The sequence below is a fragment of the Liolophura sinensis genome, chromosome 11 (assembly GCF_032854445.1).
Source record: "Liolophura sinensis isolate JHLJ2023 chromosome 11, CUHK_Ljap_v2, whole genome shotgun sequence".
NCBI classification, from domain to species: domain Eukaryota; kingdom Metazoa; phylum Mollusca; class Polyplacophora; order Chitonida; family Chitonidae; genus Liolophura; species Liolophura sinensis.
The window spans coordinates 22,066,179-22,082,820 of record NC_088305.1 but is presented as its reverse complement, the minus strand read 5'-3'; the positions used below and the strand labels follow the sequence as shown (position 1 = coordinate 22,082,820).

At 40.0% G+C, this 16,642-nt stretch overlaps 2 protein-coding genes across 2 annotated transcripts; one reads left to right on the top strand and one right to left on the bottom strand.

Moving 5' to 3' along the window:
* Positions 1 to 798: 798 nt before the first annotated feature.
* On the top strand, positions 799 to 4,667 carry LOC135477706 (uncharacterized). The gene is made up of 4 exons (XM_064757899.1): positions 799 to 898; positions 1,552 to 1,670; positions 1,978 to 2,051; positions 3,406 to 4,667. The coding sequence occupies exon 4, from the start codon at positions 3,432 to 3,434 to the stop codon at positions 4,497 to 4,499; it is 1,068 nt and encodes a 355-aa protein (XP_064613969.1). The 5' UTR covers positions 799 to 898; positions 1,552 to 1,670; positions 1,978 to 2,051; positions 3,406 to 3,431; the 3' UTR covers positions 4,500 to 4,667.
* LOC135477707 (uncharacterized) lies at positions 1,686 to 2,831 on the bottom strand. Its single transcript, XM_064757900.1, is given in 1 exon segment — positions 1,686 to 2,831. A coding segment is annotated over 1 exon segment (732 nt). The 5' UTR covers positions 2,795 to 2,831; the 3' UTR covers positions 1,686 to 2,062.
* Positions 4,668 to 16,642: the final 11,975 nt, after the last annotated feature.

The window sequence follows — 16,642 nt, the reverse complement described above, 5'->3', positions numbered from 1 at the left end:
AGTTTTGTATTTATCTGATCACAAGCCAGTTGCATTACTACGCAGTGTTGGGTCTTACTGACAATGGCATTGGGATAATTAGCAGCGCCATCTGTGTTGTCAGCGGAGTGATGATTTTTAGGTTATAACATCGTTTATCTGCAAGATGCCTAAAGATTTCTTAACGTCTGGTGATTCACAGACTACCTTATTGTTTGTGACTATCCCGCGGTTAGACAGCATAAAGAAGGCTTATATTATCGACGATAACGGGATACTTTGTGTGCCCTTGTATGTAGCGAAAACACAGCACACTATAATGCAGTCGCCTACTAAGTACGGCGAAAGAATGTAGGACTTTGTAAATCGCAATAGGTCTGTGCAACTTATAGCGGATACCCAGCTAGCAAACATAATTGGGCCCAACATGGGTCTTAAGTGGGCTGATCAGTGTTGCCTAATTGGGCTACCAAACTAGGGCCCGTGTCATTTTGGCCACAGGTTCCAATACACCGATCCATTCGCGATATGATTGACGGGCGATAAGCCAATCAAATTGCACAACGCGTTCAACCCTTTAGCTCCGCCCACAGGTTGGACAAAACTCCGACAACATGGCTGTTACAGTGACGCGTGAAACTGGTTGCAGAAGTCTAAGTAAACTCAGCCTCAAGACATCCTATATACTGTCTGAATGTTTGCCTCTTGTGAAAATGGTGAAGCATTGTTCATATGGGACTTGCAAATCTGATAGCAGGTACCCGGAAAAGTTAGGAGGAGCTAAATTTATTCCTTTCCGGGTTTCCCGAAGCCAAAGTCTGACCTGCAAAAATGCCTGCGCTGGATAGCTTTGTGTCGCCGTCCACATTCCCATCTCAACGTGGAAAAAATAACTAAGCATACATATATTTGTTCAAAGGTAAGTGAATCTATTTTGATGTATGTAATGGTTGTCGAAGCTTGGTAACTTTCTGTGAGGCTCCATCGCCGCTTATCTGTCAGATATTCATAAGGCGGTGGTGTTGTTGTACATGTAAAAGGCCTGTGCATGTGCGTTTGCGAATATTCCTTGTAACAAAGTTGTGTCCGAAATTTAGACTCTTTTGTTAGTGTTCCACTGTCCCCACGTCCCTAAGTGCAATATTTTTTTTATTTTTATTTTATTTTATGGGGTATAGGAGAGGGGAGGGATTGCGTTAACATGTTAAGTCTGTCATTATTGATTAGCATGTCCGCTTCTGGGCTGGGAGATCCAGGGTCAAACGTGGGTCTAGTCAGACCAGAAACTCTAACAGTGGGAGCTGTTGTGGGGTTAGAGCAGCGACTGGTCGGCCCGGTGTCAGCATAATGTGACTGGGTGAGGGGGCTTGCTGGGTGTCTTTTTAGGCAAGTTGTCTTGCTGAGGTACAACTGTAGCACCTTAAAAGAGCGGAGGAAATCCATCCTGCAACAAGGAGACACCGTCTGTATATGGCTGAAATACTGTTCATTAGGTTGTTAAACCCAAGCACTCGCTCACTTTTAATGAAATCTCACGAATACCAACTCATATGTGTCTTTATTTACTTGCAGCATTTCATATCTCTCAGTGGACCTAATGAAGAATATCCTGATCCAAATGATGCTTTAAGTGGGGAATTTAGAAAATCACGCCGCCACGTATCATATGCCCAGAACAACACATTATCACAGTAGGTTGATATGAACAATATTTATCATTATGTTAACAATAACCAAGAGTATTTCATTAGTGTGTTATTAACTCTGAATATTCACACAGTTAAGTGTCCAGCTAAAATTTATTGAGGCTTATAGGAACTTTGGCACAGTTTACTTAATCTGGATACACAACACCACTTGCCATTAGTAGCAAGTTAATTTATAAATCTGGTCACATAAATGAATACAGAAATAATGATTGTAATAAATTATAAATCTGGACAAGTTAATCAAGACATGTGTTACAGTAAATAGTGACTGTGTTTGCTTAATTCCCAGTGATATTACAGACTCATCACCACCAGAAGGTTCTTCTCACAGTTGTGATTCTGCAAGCCAGACTGAAGAACAGAGTAAGTATGTCCTATTCACTTCCACTAGGAGAATGTAATGATATACTCTTCGGGCCATACTGAGAGTAAAACCTCAACAACTTCTTGTACATATCTGTCATGAAATTTAAATTGGGCAGTATTTGTTCTTCAAACATGTCTTTCTTTGTATACACCAGAAATAAGCAAAAAGGAGCTCCAGTTACCAACAGTTGCCCTTGCACCTGAAAATAGTAGTCATGATTCTGGTTTAAGGTAGGACTTGTTGCCAGTTTCACTAGACAGAAATTTGGAACTGTATTTGCAGCTTCTGAAATCGTCAAATCTCTGGCTGAGTAAGGACATTTTATTTCAAGTATTCCCGTCTGGCCATTGATACAAATTTTACCATCAGGTGTTGCAGCTCAAAACGAGAATTGTGGATTGACAACCAGCCCGCAGTCATGAATGTGAATGTTTGTATTTTTGGCCAAGTATACTTGCTTGGCAACAGATTCATTGGCCCTGCCATACGATGTTGCTGGAGATGTAAAGGTATTAACTTCTCCAAATAAACTGTTAATGAATTTTTCATTGATATCCTTTTTCCTTTTACAAATTTTTGCAAACTGTGAAGCTGTCAGACGATTTCGTCTTTCCTCAAACCACATAGCGCTGTCTGCTTGGTCCCGTGTTGACATCTCAATTTTTTCAGCCTCTTCTTGAGTTGTGCAAAATATTGCGTTGATAAGGCTGCGCATCTGATTGTTAATGGCCGGCTGCATTTCATTGTTGGGTTGGGGAAATACAATTCTTCCACAAGTTGTCGTCTTTGGTGCAAGATTTGGTACATCTCTGTAATGTGAAATATGAAATGTATAGGTTTAATATCACAAGGAATGAAAGTGCAAGAAACACTGAAAGGAGAGTAAATATTTCAGACAGTATTCCCCATTTGCAGAATAAGGAGTTATTTGCCCTTAGTAACATATCTGTTCTAATGGGGAATATTCACAGTCCACTGGAGACCTCTATCTCACGGACTGACAAAAACAAAATCCCATGAATACCTATATGGCTTTCTTAGTCAATGAAACAGAGGTCTCCACTGTACTGAGAGTGACACCTTTACTTCCCTTGTAGTGGGTGAATACTCCCTATTTCATATTGTAAAGCCAGACAGTTGAAAGATGGTATGTTTAGTATGTGGTCACTGTGGGACACGACAGAAGGCAGATACCGGGTCTAAAGGAAAGATAACTCCATACTCTGGAAACGGGGAATATCCATCTCATTCCAAACTGAGTTTCGTTGTTGTGAGAAATTTTCCAGTAGCTTTTTAATTGCATTACTGCCCAGTCAGTTAATCAATCCTGTTCACTATTTACTATTTCAGTCTATTCTGAGTTGGATGTGTTCTCCATGGTTGCAAGAATCAGGCAGCTGAAAGAGGAAAACAATAAATTGATCAGAGACTTTGCCAAGAGGGAACTTCTAAATATTAATAAGTGCGATAAACAGTGTCAGACTGAGGAATTTAAACAGAGAGGTGGATTTGAAATTGAAGAAGTTGTTGAGTCAAATATTAAAAATTTGTTTAAGTTTTATACAGGCTTAACATATGCCAGATTTCTGATGTTACTATCATTCCTCTTTCCCAGTGATTGTGCAAATCCAATTTCATATCCACAGAAAAGAAAGGAAACTAATGTAAAAAAATTCCCCTTATCACAACAAGTTTTTATGTACCTGTGTCGACTCAGAACGGGGTTACATGTTAAAGACCTGGCCTTCAGATTTAATGTGAAAGTGCCAACAGTGTCAACAGTTCTCATCGGTGTTGCAAAATATATGTATGTCAGGTTAGGCTCCCTTAGCTATTGGCCACATAGAAATGTAATTATAGAAAACATGCCTGAGAATTACAAAGCTGATTTTCCGACTTGTTTAGCAATCCTTGATTGTACAGAGCTTAAATGTGAAAAACCATCTTCCTTACAAGTACAGAGTCAGTGCTTTTCAGACTATAAATCATCCAATACCTTGAAGTCATTAGTTGTTTGTGATCCTAGAGGATCAGTTATGTTTGTTTCAGATTTGTTTTCTGGGTCAATTTCAGACAATGAAATTTGTGAACAAAGTGGGTTCTATGATTTTGTACCTGATTTGAAAGAACGGGGCTTCATTGTTGCTGGAGATGCACTAATGGCAGATAAGGGGTTTAGGATTGAAGGCATTCTGTCAGAATTTGATATTAATCTGAATATACCTCCATTTGCTTCAAGTGGAAAACCATTAAGTGAATCAGAAGTAAATATGACTAAAAAAATTGCAGCACATAGGATTCATGTTGAACGGGCAATTAATAAAATAAAATGTTTTAAGTTACTGAGAAGAAAAATTCCAGTTAGCTTGTTTCACTGCATTAATGAAAATTGGTTTGTTGCTGCAATCTTAACTAATTTTCAAGATACTTTGGTAAAATTATAACTTTTGTACCATATATTACAATTTGGACAAACAATTTCATCATCAGGGGAAATATGGAGTGGTAACATATATACCAGATTTAGAAACTGATGTGGAAATTGTGTAAAAAAAAAACCCATTATAAATGATCGAGATATATGGATGACTATGATTGATTGTTCATCTGGTGTGGACTGATGGATTTGTAATATACTTGAAGTGTATTAAAGGATCCTAACCCAAAAATAATTAATTTCTTGTTATTGTTATACAGACCTGTAAAGGTAACATTGAGCCCTTCTGCACAATTCCATACTCTGTTTTTTCTGTGTGCAGTTCATCTTGCAGTAAATATGATAATGGTGTGGACTTGTCTACTTCCAACTTCTTTATGTCATCTTCCTTCAATTCTGGGATCCTGTTGGTAAAAATATATCAGTTTCTGTCACAAAAAGTGCACTGATGACCTGATTTGTTGCTTGATGGAAAACATTTTAAAAAAAATATGAGGCGATTGACGGCGCTTGTAAATCTGTTTATAAGGTCAAATCATGCGGACACCTGGCCAACCAGGCTACCCTAACAGCAGCTCCTACTGAATTGACAAAGGGTTTAACCTGGTTCTCTCAGCCAATTAATGATGCTCTACAGGCCAATAAACTGAGCTGCACAGGCTGGTCACTGATGAGAGGAAGGATTTTGCACTGCAGTTAATAATTACCTAAGTGTTGGTGTAGAACAACACACTGGCCTTTTTCGGCGAGGTGTTGGCCTTGGTTTAGCAAAAACTATTGCAGCTACGGGCTCGGCATTGATCTTTGGGCCCCGCGGTTTGTGCCACTGTTTAGGCAAACTGGTACAAGCCGGCTGTGAAGGGATATCTTTCAGTCCCAAACGTTTATAGTGGCCAACTGTGTAGACGACGCTAACAGCATGAGAACATGCCCCAGTTATTCTGTAAAAATAAAGAAGATATCGGTACCATAACACTAGTGTGAGTTAACTTATGGGCTCAACAGCTCCGAATATTTTTTCGTAGTATGCAAATATACAACGTAAGTGAACCATCGCTGGACAGTCTTAACCTCAGAATTAGAAGTACAAGCTAGGTCTCTATTAGTTTCTATGGTACAGATTTTATTTTATAACATATACAACAAAATTGAAGGCGCCAACGCGCTTTGGACAACAAACTATAAGTCTAAATCCAAGGCTAACGTCGAAACAACAACGACAACAGTTAAAATACCTGCCGCAACATGTTAAACTTAAATCTACATTTATGAACATTACAAGATATTTATAATTATACACCAATTCACTACATAAACAGGAAAAGCACACATACCCAGCTTTACATGAACAATGACTGTCCGTGATTCTTCTCTCCTGGGTATGAATCGTCATGTCAGTTCGATGAGGTTGCTCGCTTTTCCTCATAGAACGATAGCATTTAGCACTGATATCGACAATATTTTTACTGGAACTGTTCACTTTGAGCGCATGAACGTAACCATTAACGAAAAAATTATACCCCTTCTCTTTTGCACGCTTGGTTAAAACGTTGGCATCGCCAAAATAATCGGTAGAAATTTACTGAAGCAGCAAGTTGAAATTTGAACCGGCCGCCATGTGTACATTTTATGTCCGACCTTGGGCGTTGCTATGGCGTCGGCAAGGGAGGCGTGGCCTACGCGGCGGAAATGGATCGGTGTATTGAGTCCACAGTGGGCTGCCCACTGGGTCAAACATGGGGTTTGGACGGGCTGACACCTGGTTGTGTGCTTGTTTTGAGTGGGTCCCAGATGGGCTGCACATGGGCATACACAGTTCCACCAACACCCATCCTACCATACAAATTTACTCTCGATCACCTTAGCCAGCGTACCTTACTTCTTGATTGTTGAACTACAGTGTTTTATGACGTACGCAGTGGTATTTCACGTAACTGACGGCTGTCAAATTTAAGCTTGCCGGAAACCAGATATTGCCATACCTTAATTGGCAGATATGCCTGTCAAAAGTAATGATGTCAAACTGCAGCAGATACAACAAGAGCCAAACACAAAAACTGCACCTTATGGTTCAAGGGCCAGTGGTCTGCAATGAGTCAGAGGGGTCATACAGGCTTGATAGACTACAGAAACAAAAAATGGTCCAACAGGCTTGATAGACTACAGAAACAAAAAATGGACCAATAACCACGTCAAACCAAATGTAGTTTCGAGACTTTATACCTGAAGAATTAAAAGCTCCACAAATTTAAGTAGAGGATGCTCTTTCATTGGAGTTACATTTTTATTTTCAATGCCTTAATGCTGCAGTTGAGACAAAAAACGTCAGACATGCCTATCAAAAATTAGGTTTTATTGTCGGGTCTGGCACGAGATTCACCAAAAATGCTGTGACTGTACATTTGACTTCCGCACCCAATATCCAGCAATCCACACAAAAATATTCATGAAAAGTAATAGTAATATCTTAAAGTTCTGTAGGGCTATTGTTAGTATCCTTTATCACGGTGGGTGCAACAAGGGGCTTGTCGGATCTTCTTGCCCTCCTCTCATTCCCTGTCCCTTGAGCCGACAAACCACGTGGGCACAGCATGCTCAAGTTGTTGTCTTGTACATGTTTATGTCCGAGGATTTTTTTTATCCAGAGGAACAGGGCTGTGAATAATATTGTTATTGATGAAGATAGAAGAGCCGCCTGCAGCTCGCTCTTCTTCATTTGAATAAGTACTGTAGAAGGAATAATTTTTAAGAGTTATTTTATCTTTGTCAGATGTCTTCAGGTAAGTTTCCTAAAGACAAAGGACTATAGGATTTAATGATTGAACAAGCTGTGTTATTTCAATAAAATTAACCTTAAGGCCTCGACAATTGCACTGTATAATTTTGTCGTATATCGCCATTACGGAGGGAGACGTATAGGAGATTTTTCTTTGTGTTTGGATCGAGGACAACCCTTCCTTGGAGGCCGGCTGAAGATCTCCCTGGTGCGGGTGATGTATCCATCACATTCGCATCTGATGTTGAAGGACCAACGACCTCCAACGATCCAAACTTATTACAAGTTTGGACAGGGTCCCTAGTGGCCTTAGAGAGACGCTCTGTTGGGACACTGGGTTTATAGGTTTATTATTATTTTGAGGTCTATTTTCGGACATATTTTTGCTTTTAGGTTGACTAGGTTTAGGGATATCTGGTTGGTCAGTATTATTGGCTGGTTTTATCTGTTGTATTGAGGTAGTCTGGGTTGAGGACGTATTAAAAAGCAGGTCGAACAGTAGGTTCAACAGAAATAGGACATGGTTTCTGGTTTCCAATGGGCCAAGTCATTGATGTTTGAGTAGCAACAGATGCTACTCGCTTGACCACATTGGCAAATGAAGTCTGCAGTGAAGTATTAGGAGGTGAGACTAGTTTCCGGGCCTCCTGATACGATATATTGTTTTTAGTCTTCACAGTGATAATTTGTTTTTCTTTTACGAAAAGTGAGCAGTCCCTAGAGGAGGCCATGTGATCTGCACCGCAATTGCAACACTTAACCGTACTGCTGCAGTCGAAACCATCATGACCCTCGCTGCCACATCGAAAACAAACAAGTTTGTTTTTACATTGGCCCTTGCCATGACCAAATTTCTGGCACGTAAAACAACGTGTTGGGTTAGGGATGTATAAGTCTACACTAACTCTAGTTTAATGATGTTACCAGATTTCTTCATAGTGAAGCGTTTCACTCTGGTAACACCCTGTGACTTCAGTTCAGTGTAGAATTCCTCTTCGGATAAGTTAATGATATCCTGATCCCTGTCACGTATAATTCCCTCAATGAGAATGTCTCCGGATCGTAATTTCTTGATGTTTTTTAATGTACCTGCTGAACCCTGCAATCCCTTTTCAGTACAAATGGATGAATTTTGGAGGCCGGCTTTTGTTCACTCTTTGTTGAGAGAACTATAAAGGCCGGCCAACTGTCCTGTTCGTTATCAACCGAATCCGATAAAACCTCTAATTTCCTCTTTTTGTCAGCGCTTGAAAGCGGCTGAGAGGAAGACCTGCTATTTAGATTAGAAACATTCGAATTTAGGTTAAAGATGACATGGCAATATATATATATGATTCACCCGATATGTTCCCCACCCACCACGGAGTGCCAACAAGGGCGATGCCTGAACCTGGGAATACCCAGCAGGAAAGACACCAAGGACTCCATATGAGGTATACTCGAACCGATTGATTTATACAAAAGGTTAAATTCAATCTACTCGATTGACCCATAAGCCACCGCCGCAAAACGTAGTCCTGTAAACGAAGTTTCAGAAATAACATTTTCTCTAAGGAATGGTGTTATGGAGAAATTCTGGGACAACGCAGAGGCAAGACATGACCAAGCCGATTGATCGGACCGGGCCCATCCGACCTCACGTCTCACTCCAAGTAAGGGCCAAAGTGACGTGTTGGGCGCGAGGATCTCGGAAGACCAACACTCCCTCAGCCACCAGGATCCCTTCCTCGGAGATCAGGTCGCTCCCCGGTTGCCGCTCACACAACCGAGAAGATGTGAGCCTATTATATTCACCGGGCTTACACAGGATAGGTCTAGGTTAGTCGTCTTTTACGACAAGCTTGCCTAGAGGGCCGAGGTCCTATTCTTATCACCCCGGAAACCCCACGGGGGGCTTGGATAGGGAAAGTCACATGTTTGCTGAGGAGCACAAGATCAGCCTTTGCCCAGAGAATGACATAAAATCAGACAAACAGAAGTTCCTGGACAACATCATTGCTAACTTAATCAGCAGGTAGTATACTCGTGGTCATATGTGTTCTGGTGTCTTTGAGATGCCTTGACATCGGAGAGATAGGGAATATTGCCATAAATTGCCCCAGAAATGGCAATGAGACACCCTACTTTCAGATTCGTACAAAACCTGTGCAAAATACATATCTAAATAAGCGTGCATTTGTTGGCAAATGGTATCTCAACATGTGAAAACTAGATTAGCGATCACGTCGTTTCTTTTTGTTTTTTTTTTGTTTTTTTACAGATTTCCTGAAACTGATGTTCTTTCCGCTTTTGGTGTTTTAATTAGGAGGCCAGTCCATCTACTCTCTGCTGAAGAAGTCAAGACCTGGGGTGAAGAACAAATTGACAAATTAGTACAGCACTAAGGTCACGACAAAACCCACTTGTGGAAAGATGACAGCAATGATGATCACATGAAAACCTCAGTGGCTCTGATAAGTGCAACAGAGACGGTTCATGAATGGTTCCAAATAAAACAATGTGTCATTCCTCAGATATATCCCACAGATAATGTAGAAACTCTATGGTTTTTGTTGTACAAATATCACAGGGAAGAATTTCCTAATTTATTAAAGTTGGCCCAGTTGGCATTAGTATGTGCAATCAACACAGCTGGGTGTGAGAAGGGGTTCAGTGCCCAGAACACAATTTTAACTTGTTTGAGAAATCGTTTCACACCTCAATCGCAGGAACACCTTCTTAGGATTAAAATAGAGGGTGGTCAACGGAATGAGTTTGACTTTGATTCTTCCCTGCAGAGGTGGAGGAGCAAAGACAGGAAAAGGTTCATGTGTAAATGAGGTTCTCGTCTGATAATATAATTTCATCTGTATAAGGATTAATCCATCTCTCTGATAACCTACATGTACTGACTGCTTTGGTTTCAGCAAGGCAAGACTAGTCATGTAGTCATGTTGATGGAATAAAATGCTTCTAAAATATATACCTTTAGCTTGTTTATAAGTGATTATCATACTTGAAAACATCCCACTCATTCTGCTTTGACACAGAAAAACAAACACCAAACAGTCTCGTTGAAAATCTGAATTCCTTTATTCAATTTCCCATCAAGGCCAAAAATGGCCCATTGAATTGGGTGTGTTCAGGACAAAAGTCCTATTGGTTGAAGACCCTAACAAATTCACTGGGATGAACTAAACATATTGTTGTTTTCCATATATTTCATGTCTAGCATCTGTTTTGTGTTAATACAAATTTGGGCCGTTAAATCTATGGTAAAGTTTCTAATGGCCGTCAGTTTAGTTCACCGTTACTAGATAAAATCTTCCACACAACGCCATCATGCCATCTGGTGCAACAACATCTCCAGTACGGTCACTCAGCACGCTGAAGTTAACAGCGGGTTAGTTATTAGTTATTCGAATAACTAATAACTAACCCAGCAGCGGGTTATTTATTCGCATAACCCATAACTAAGCCAGCATCAGGTTAGTTATTTGAATAACTAACCAGCAGAGGGTTAGTTATTTTAAATCAGTTATTTGAATAACTAATAACTAACACAGCAGTGGGTGAGTTATTCGATTAACTAATGACTAACTAGCAGTGGGTTAGGTAATCGTATAATTTATAACAGACTTACTGCTCTGTAGTTATTCCAAATCAGTTATTTGAATAATTAAAAACTAACCAGCAGCAGGTTAGTTATTGAAATAGCCAATATCTAACCCAGCACCGGTGTAGTTATTCAAAATCGATTAATCGAATAACTAATAACCAAACAGCAGCAGGTTAATTATTTGAATAACTAATAACTAACCAGCAGCAGGTTAGTTATTTGAAATCAGTTATTTGAATAATTAACACAGCAGCGGGTTAGTTATTCAAATAACTGATTTCAAATAACCAGCCCGCTGCTGGTTAGTTATTAGTTATTCAAATAACTGATTTCAAATAACTAGCCCACTGCTGGTTAGTTATTAGTTATTCAAATAACTATCACACTGCTGGTTAGTTTCTGGTCATTTGAATTACCCGTTTCTAGTAAGTTATCAGTTATTTGAATAACTAACCCACTGCTGTATTCAGGCATGGGAACAGGTGATAATAAAAAAGACTGATAAATTGACGGCGCGAAAGCGCCGGAGCCGAGAGCGCTTGCGCTCGAGCGTGGGGAGAGCACGAGAGGGGGGCAGTGCCCCCTTCTCGCCGGTAGGCGAATTTTAGATGAAATAACAATGTTTCGTGACCATAGGTGAAAAAAAAAAGTGTTTTTCTTGGATCTTCTTCAGTTACCCTAACATACAATAAAAGCTTTCAGATGTTAGTTACTTTTCACAAATGTTACCTTCCAAATTGGCCGCTTTTTTTCTGGTCAATGACACACCTTCACTTCTGGAAAGTTCACTCAGGACTTCACATATTTACAAATTCACGGATAGGGCCATTTCCATAGCCTCACACTGTCACAACATTTTTACTGATTATTTACAACAATTGTATATATATATTAACACCGTCAGCTTCCCATCCCATCAAACACGTTAGGCCTTCTTCCTCGGACTGGTATCTGTGGCTGGTACCCCTGCCCTCTTCTTAGCTGCTAGCTTCTCCAGAACACCCCGAAGGTGAGCATTCCTAGCCCGTTTGGAAGCTTTCCCTGCCAACAATACGGATTGCTTTTTGCTGATCGCCTTTTCTTGGGTTACGGAGTGTAAAGCTTGTCGTTGTCTTGATCAATCAATTCAAAAGCCTGCGGTTTTCGTAACCCGATATTCAGGGGAGACAACTTTGGAGAAGTTCACTCAGTATCAAGCAGAGGAGACAGATTTAGAAATGTTATCTTCACTGTGTGTAAAACACGCAGAACATCACACAAAAGTTACATTTACACATTTATAAAGAAGATATATTTCTGACTATTTGAAATTCAGGGAGTACTCGCATCTATCTTTGATCGATCGATACAATTTCTTTCCGGACGCCCCCGTGGGGTTTCCGGGGTGATAAGAATAGGACCTCAGCCCTCTAGGCAAGCTTGTCGTAAAAGTCGACTAACCTAGAGCTCTCCTGTGTGAGCCCGGTGAATATAATAGGCTCACATCTTCTCGGTTGTGTGAGAGGCAACCGGGAAGCGACCTGTTTGCCGTGGGTTGCGACCCGTAATCTCCGAGGACGGGATCCTGGTGGCTGAGGGCGTGCTGGTCTTGCGAGATCCTCACGCCTAACACGCCACTTTGGCCCTTACTTGGAGAGAGACGGGAGGTCGGATGGGCCCGGTCTGATCAATCGGCTGGTCACGTCAAGCCCTACACTTGATCCAGTTATTCTTTCACGTACTGTGATGTAAAGTTGGGTTTTCCCCAGGTGTTCTTGTTCGGGGTCAGTGTAGAAGGCGGTGGCTAATGGGTCAATCGAGTAGATTGAATTTAACCTTTTGGTATAACTCAATCTGTTCGAGTATACCTTGCGTGGATTCCCTGTTTTTATTCTCTGCTGGTCATCCGCAGAGGTAGATTCGCCCTTGTTGGCACTCCGTGGCGGGTGGGGAGCACGTACGGTGAAATTAATAAAATATACATCATGGCCTCGTCTCAACCTTCAACAGTCGTTGGTAAAAAAAGGAGAAATGAAATTCCACTAGAAATAGAAACAGAAAAAGATTACTTTCCTACATTTTTAGTTATATCCAATAAAAATGAAGGCAAAATGAAAATCAACCCATTCGTATTAAAAAAAACATTAGAAAGTTACGCAGGGACATTAAAACAGGTTAAAAAAATGAAATCTGGAAACATTTTGTTGGAAGTTTCCAGAAAACAACAATATATCAATTTGCTGAAAATTCAAAATATAGGAGAGCAGCCTGTTTCTGTTTCTCCACATAATACATTAAACTGCTGTCATGGCATAATTCGTGACAGAGACCAAGACCTTTTCGAACTAACTGAAGAAAAAATAACTGAAGAACTAAAAAACCAAGGAGTGATAAAAGTGAAACGTTTTGTAATTAAAAGAGATGGGAATCTCATTAAAACAAACACATATATGTTAACTTTCAATAAACCGGCACTTCCGTCATCTATATTTATCGGGCCATATAGTGTAAGGGTGGAGTTATTTATACCCAACCCCACCCGGTGTTTCTCTTGCCAGCGGTTTGGTCACGGCAGGAGTCAATGCCGCAACACACTGGTCTGCTTTAGATGTGCGGAAGCAGGACATGAGGGATTTGACTGCACAAATACAATAAAATGTTTCAATTGTCGCGGAGCCCACATGGCCTCTTCCAAGGACTGCCCTCTCTTCAAAAAAGAAAAAGAAATCATAACCCTAAAGTGTAAAAACAATATCTCATACCAGGAAGCGAAGCGTCTGGTCTCTGTCACACATGGCCTTACTACATCTACATATGCCAATGTTATAAGGAAAACCACTGTTTCTGTGGGGGTCCAAACGACTTTTACTTGGCCCATTGGCAAAGAACAGCCACAGAAACTGGTCATGAATTCCTTAAATAAGACAGCCAGTTCATCACAAACTGATATAAACCTATCTAAAAAACATAATACTTTACCTGATTATTCTGCACTTTCTGTATCTAACACATCATGTGATAATAAATCTAAATCTGATAAACCCGTTGATTCTTCTTCACAGAAAGCAACGGGTGAGAAAAATAAATCTGACAAAAATCATAAAAGGGATAAACCTGGTGGCCCCCTGGAGCGCCCCTCTAAGGCCACTAGGGACCCAATTCAAACTTTTAATAAGTTTGGATCGTTGGAGGATGTCGATCTTTCAACTTCATGTGCAGACCTGATGGATACATCATCTGCACCTGGGAGATCTCCTAGTAGATCTCCCAAAAAGGGTCGTCCTCGGTCAAGACATAAATCCCCAATACGTCTTCCTCCATAATGGCGATATATGACAAAATTATACAATGGAATTGTCGAGGCCTTAAGGTAAATTTTATTGAAATAACACAGCTAGTTCAATCTTTAAATCCAGTTGCCCTATGTCTTCAGGAAACTCACCTGAAGACATCTGACAAAGATAAAGTAAATCTTAAAAATTATTCTTTATATAGTATTTATTCAAAGGAAGAAGAGCGAGCTGCAGGCGGCTCCTCGATATTCATAAATAACAGTATTATCCACAGCCCTGTTGCTCTGCATACAGAGCTTCAGGCTGTGGCCGTTCGTATTTCACTGTCTAAAACAGTCACATTATGTTCGGTGTATATACCTCCGAACACTTCTTTGTCAGCTTCTCAGCTACATAATCTTACAGAACAATTGCCTAAGCCGTTTATTATTATGGGAGATTTTAATTCCCATAACCCTCTATGGGGCAGTAATAACATAAATAATAAGGGCAAGATAGTCGAAGACTTCTTATGTAAGGAAGAACTGTGTTATTTCAATGATGGTTCTAATACCTATTTACATCCGGGTAATGGCACTTATTCTGCTATCGATCTCACTATCACGGATCCATCACTTCTCCCAGATTTTTCTTGGAAAGTGCATGACGATCTTTGTGGTAGTGATCATTTTCCTATTTTCCTAGAGCATATCACTTCTAATTCTTTAGAACGTGTAGCTAGGTGGAAATTCGATAAAGCAGATTGGATCGCATTTGAGATGTTCTGCGAGGCTGATATCTCTCCAGAGACTCTCAATGCAACAAATGATCCTATATTAAAATTTAACGAGCTTGTATTACGAGCTGCCGATAGAACTATCCCTAAAACCTCGACAAATCCACATTCCAAAAGCAAACCCTGGTATGATAAGGACTGTCGCAAAGCCATTAACGACCGCAAAAAGGCCGAGCGAAATTTTAATATATGTCCTACTGATAATAACTTAAACCAGGTTCGCATTTTTCGAGCTAAGGCTCGTCGATTACTCAAGTCCAAGAGACGATCTTGTTGGCGGAACTTTGTTTCAGGCATTACGTCAAAAACACCCATGCGTAAGGTCTGGAACATGGTTCAGAAACTTAAGGGCAAAAATAATAAAGCAAAAGTTCAGCATTTAAAGGATGGAGATAATATATTAACTTCTCCACCCGATATAGCAAATAAACTTGCTGAAACAATTTCAAACAAATCTTCTTCTGAGAATTACTCTAAAGAATTCCAACGTATTAAAAACCAGAAGGAGAAAATTAAATTGCCCATTTCTTCTAAGAATTTAGAAGATTATAATCATCCTTTTAATATCGAGGAACTTAAAACTGCATTAAAAAAGGCCCACGATACTGCCTGTGGTCCTGATAATGTATATTATAAGTTTCTGAACCATTTACCACCTGAGCCACTGGAGACTCTCTTGGACTTGCTTAATGATATTTGGATAACTGGTAATTTTCCACCATCATGGAGGGAGGCGTGTATTATTCCGGTTCCCAAACCGGGTAAGGATCATACTGATCCAAATAATTACCGTCCCATAGCTCTTACCAGCTGTGTCTGTAAGACTATGGAACGGATGATTAATGATAGACTTGTTTGGTTTCTTGAAACCAACAAGCTTTTATCTAATATTCAATGTGGTTTTCGGCAAGGTAGATCTACCATGGATCACCTTGTTCGATTCGAAACTTTTATTCGCGATGGCTTCATCAATAATGAACATGTGGTGTCCATATTTTTTGACCTTGAAAAGGCCTACGACACCACATGGAAATATGGTATTTTAAAAGATCTCGCGAATATGGGTCTAAAAGGTCGCTTACCTATATTTATATCCCAATTTTTATCCGATCGTCAGTTTAAGGTACGGGTTGGGTCCACTCATTCTGACTCTTATGAGCAGGAAATGGGTGTACCCCAGGGCAGTATTCTATCACCAACTCTGTTCAGCATTAAAATAAATAGCCTAGCAAAAACATTAACATCTGGCACAGAGGGTTCTTTATACGTGGATGATTTCCTTATATGCTACCGAGCTAAGAATATGAATAATATCGAACGTCAGTTGCAGCTTTGTCTCAATAAGATCGAGAAATGGGCAACTGAAAACGGTTTTAGATTTTCAACGTCTAAAACCGTCGGTATGCATTTTTGTAACAAACGGAAACTTCATCTTGACCCTCAGCTTAATTTTTGTGGTGAACAGGTTAAAATTGTTGGAGAAACAAAATTTTTAGGTATAATATTTGATAGTAAGCTATCTTTTATACCTCATATAAAAATGCTTAAAGCTAAATGTACAAAGGCTCTCGATATAATTAAGGTCGTGTCTAGCACCGATTGGGGTGCTGACCGATCAGTTTTACTTAATTTATATCGTTCTCTGGTGAGGTCTAAATTGGACTATGGATCCATCATTTACGGTTCCGCTAGGAAGTCGTATATTAAAATGTTGGATCCTGTTCATCAC

What these genes read in the sequence shown, in the direction of transcription:
- LOC135477706 (XM_064757899.1), top strand. Translation starts at nt 3,432, where the DNA reads ATGGTTGCAAGAATCAGGCAGCTGAAAGAGGAAAACAATAAATTGATC.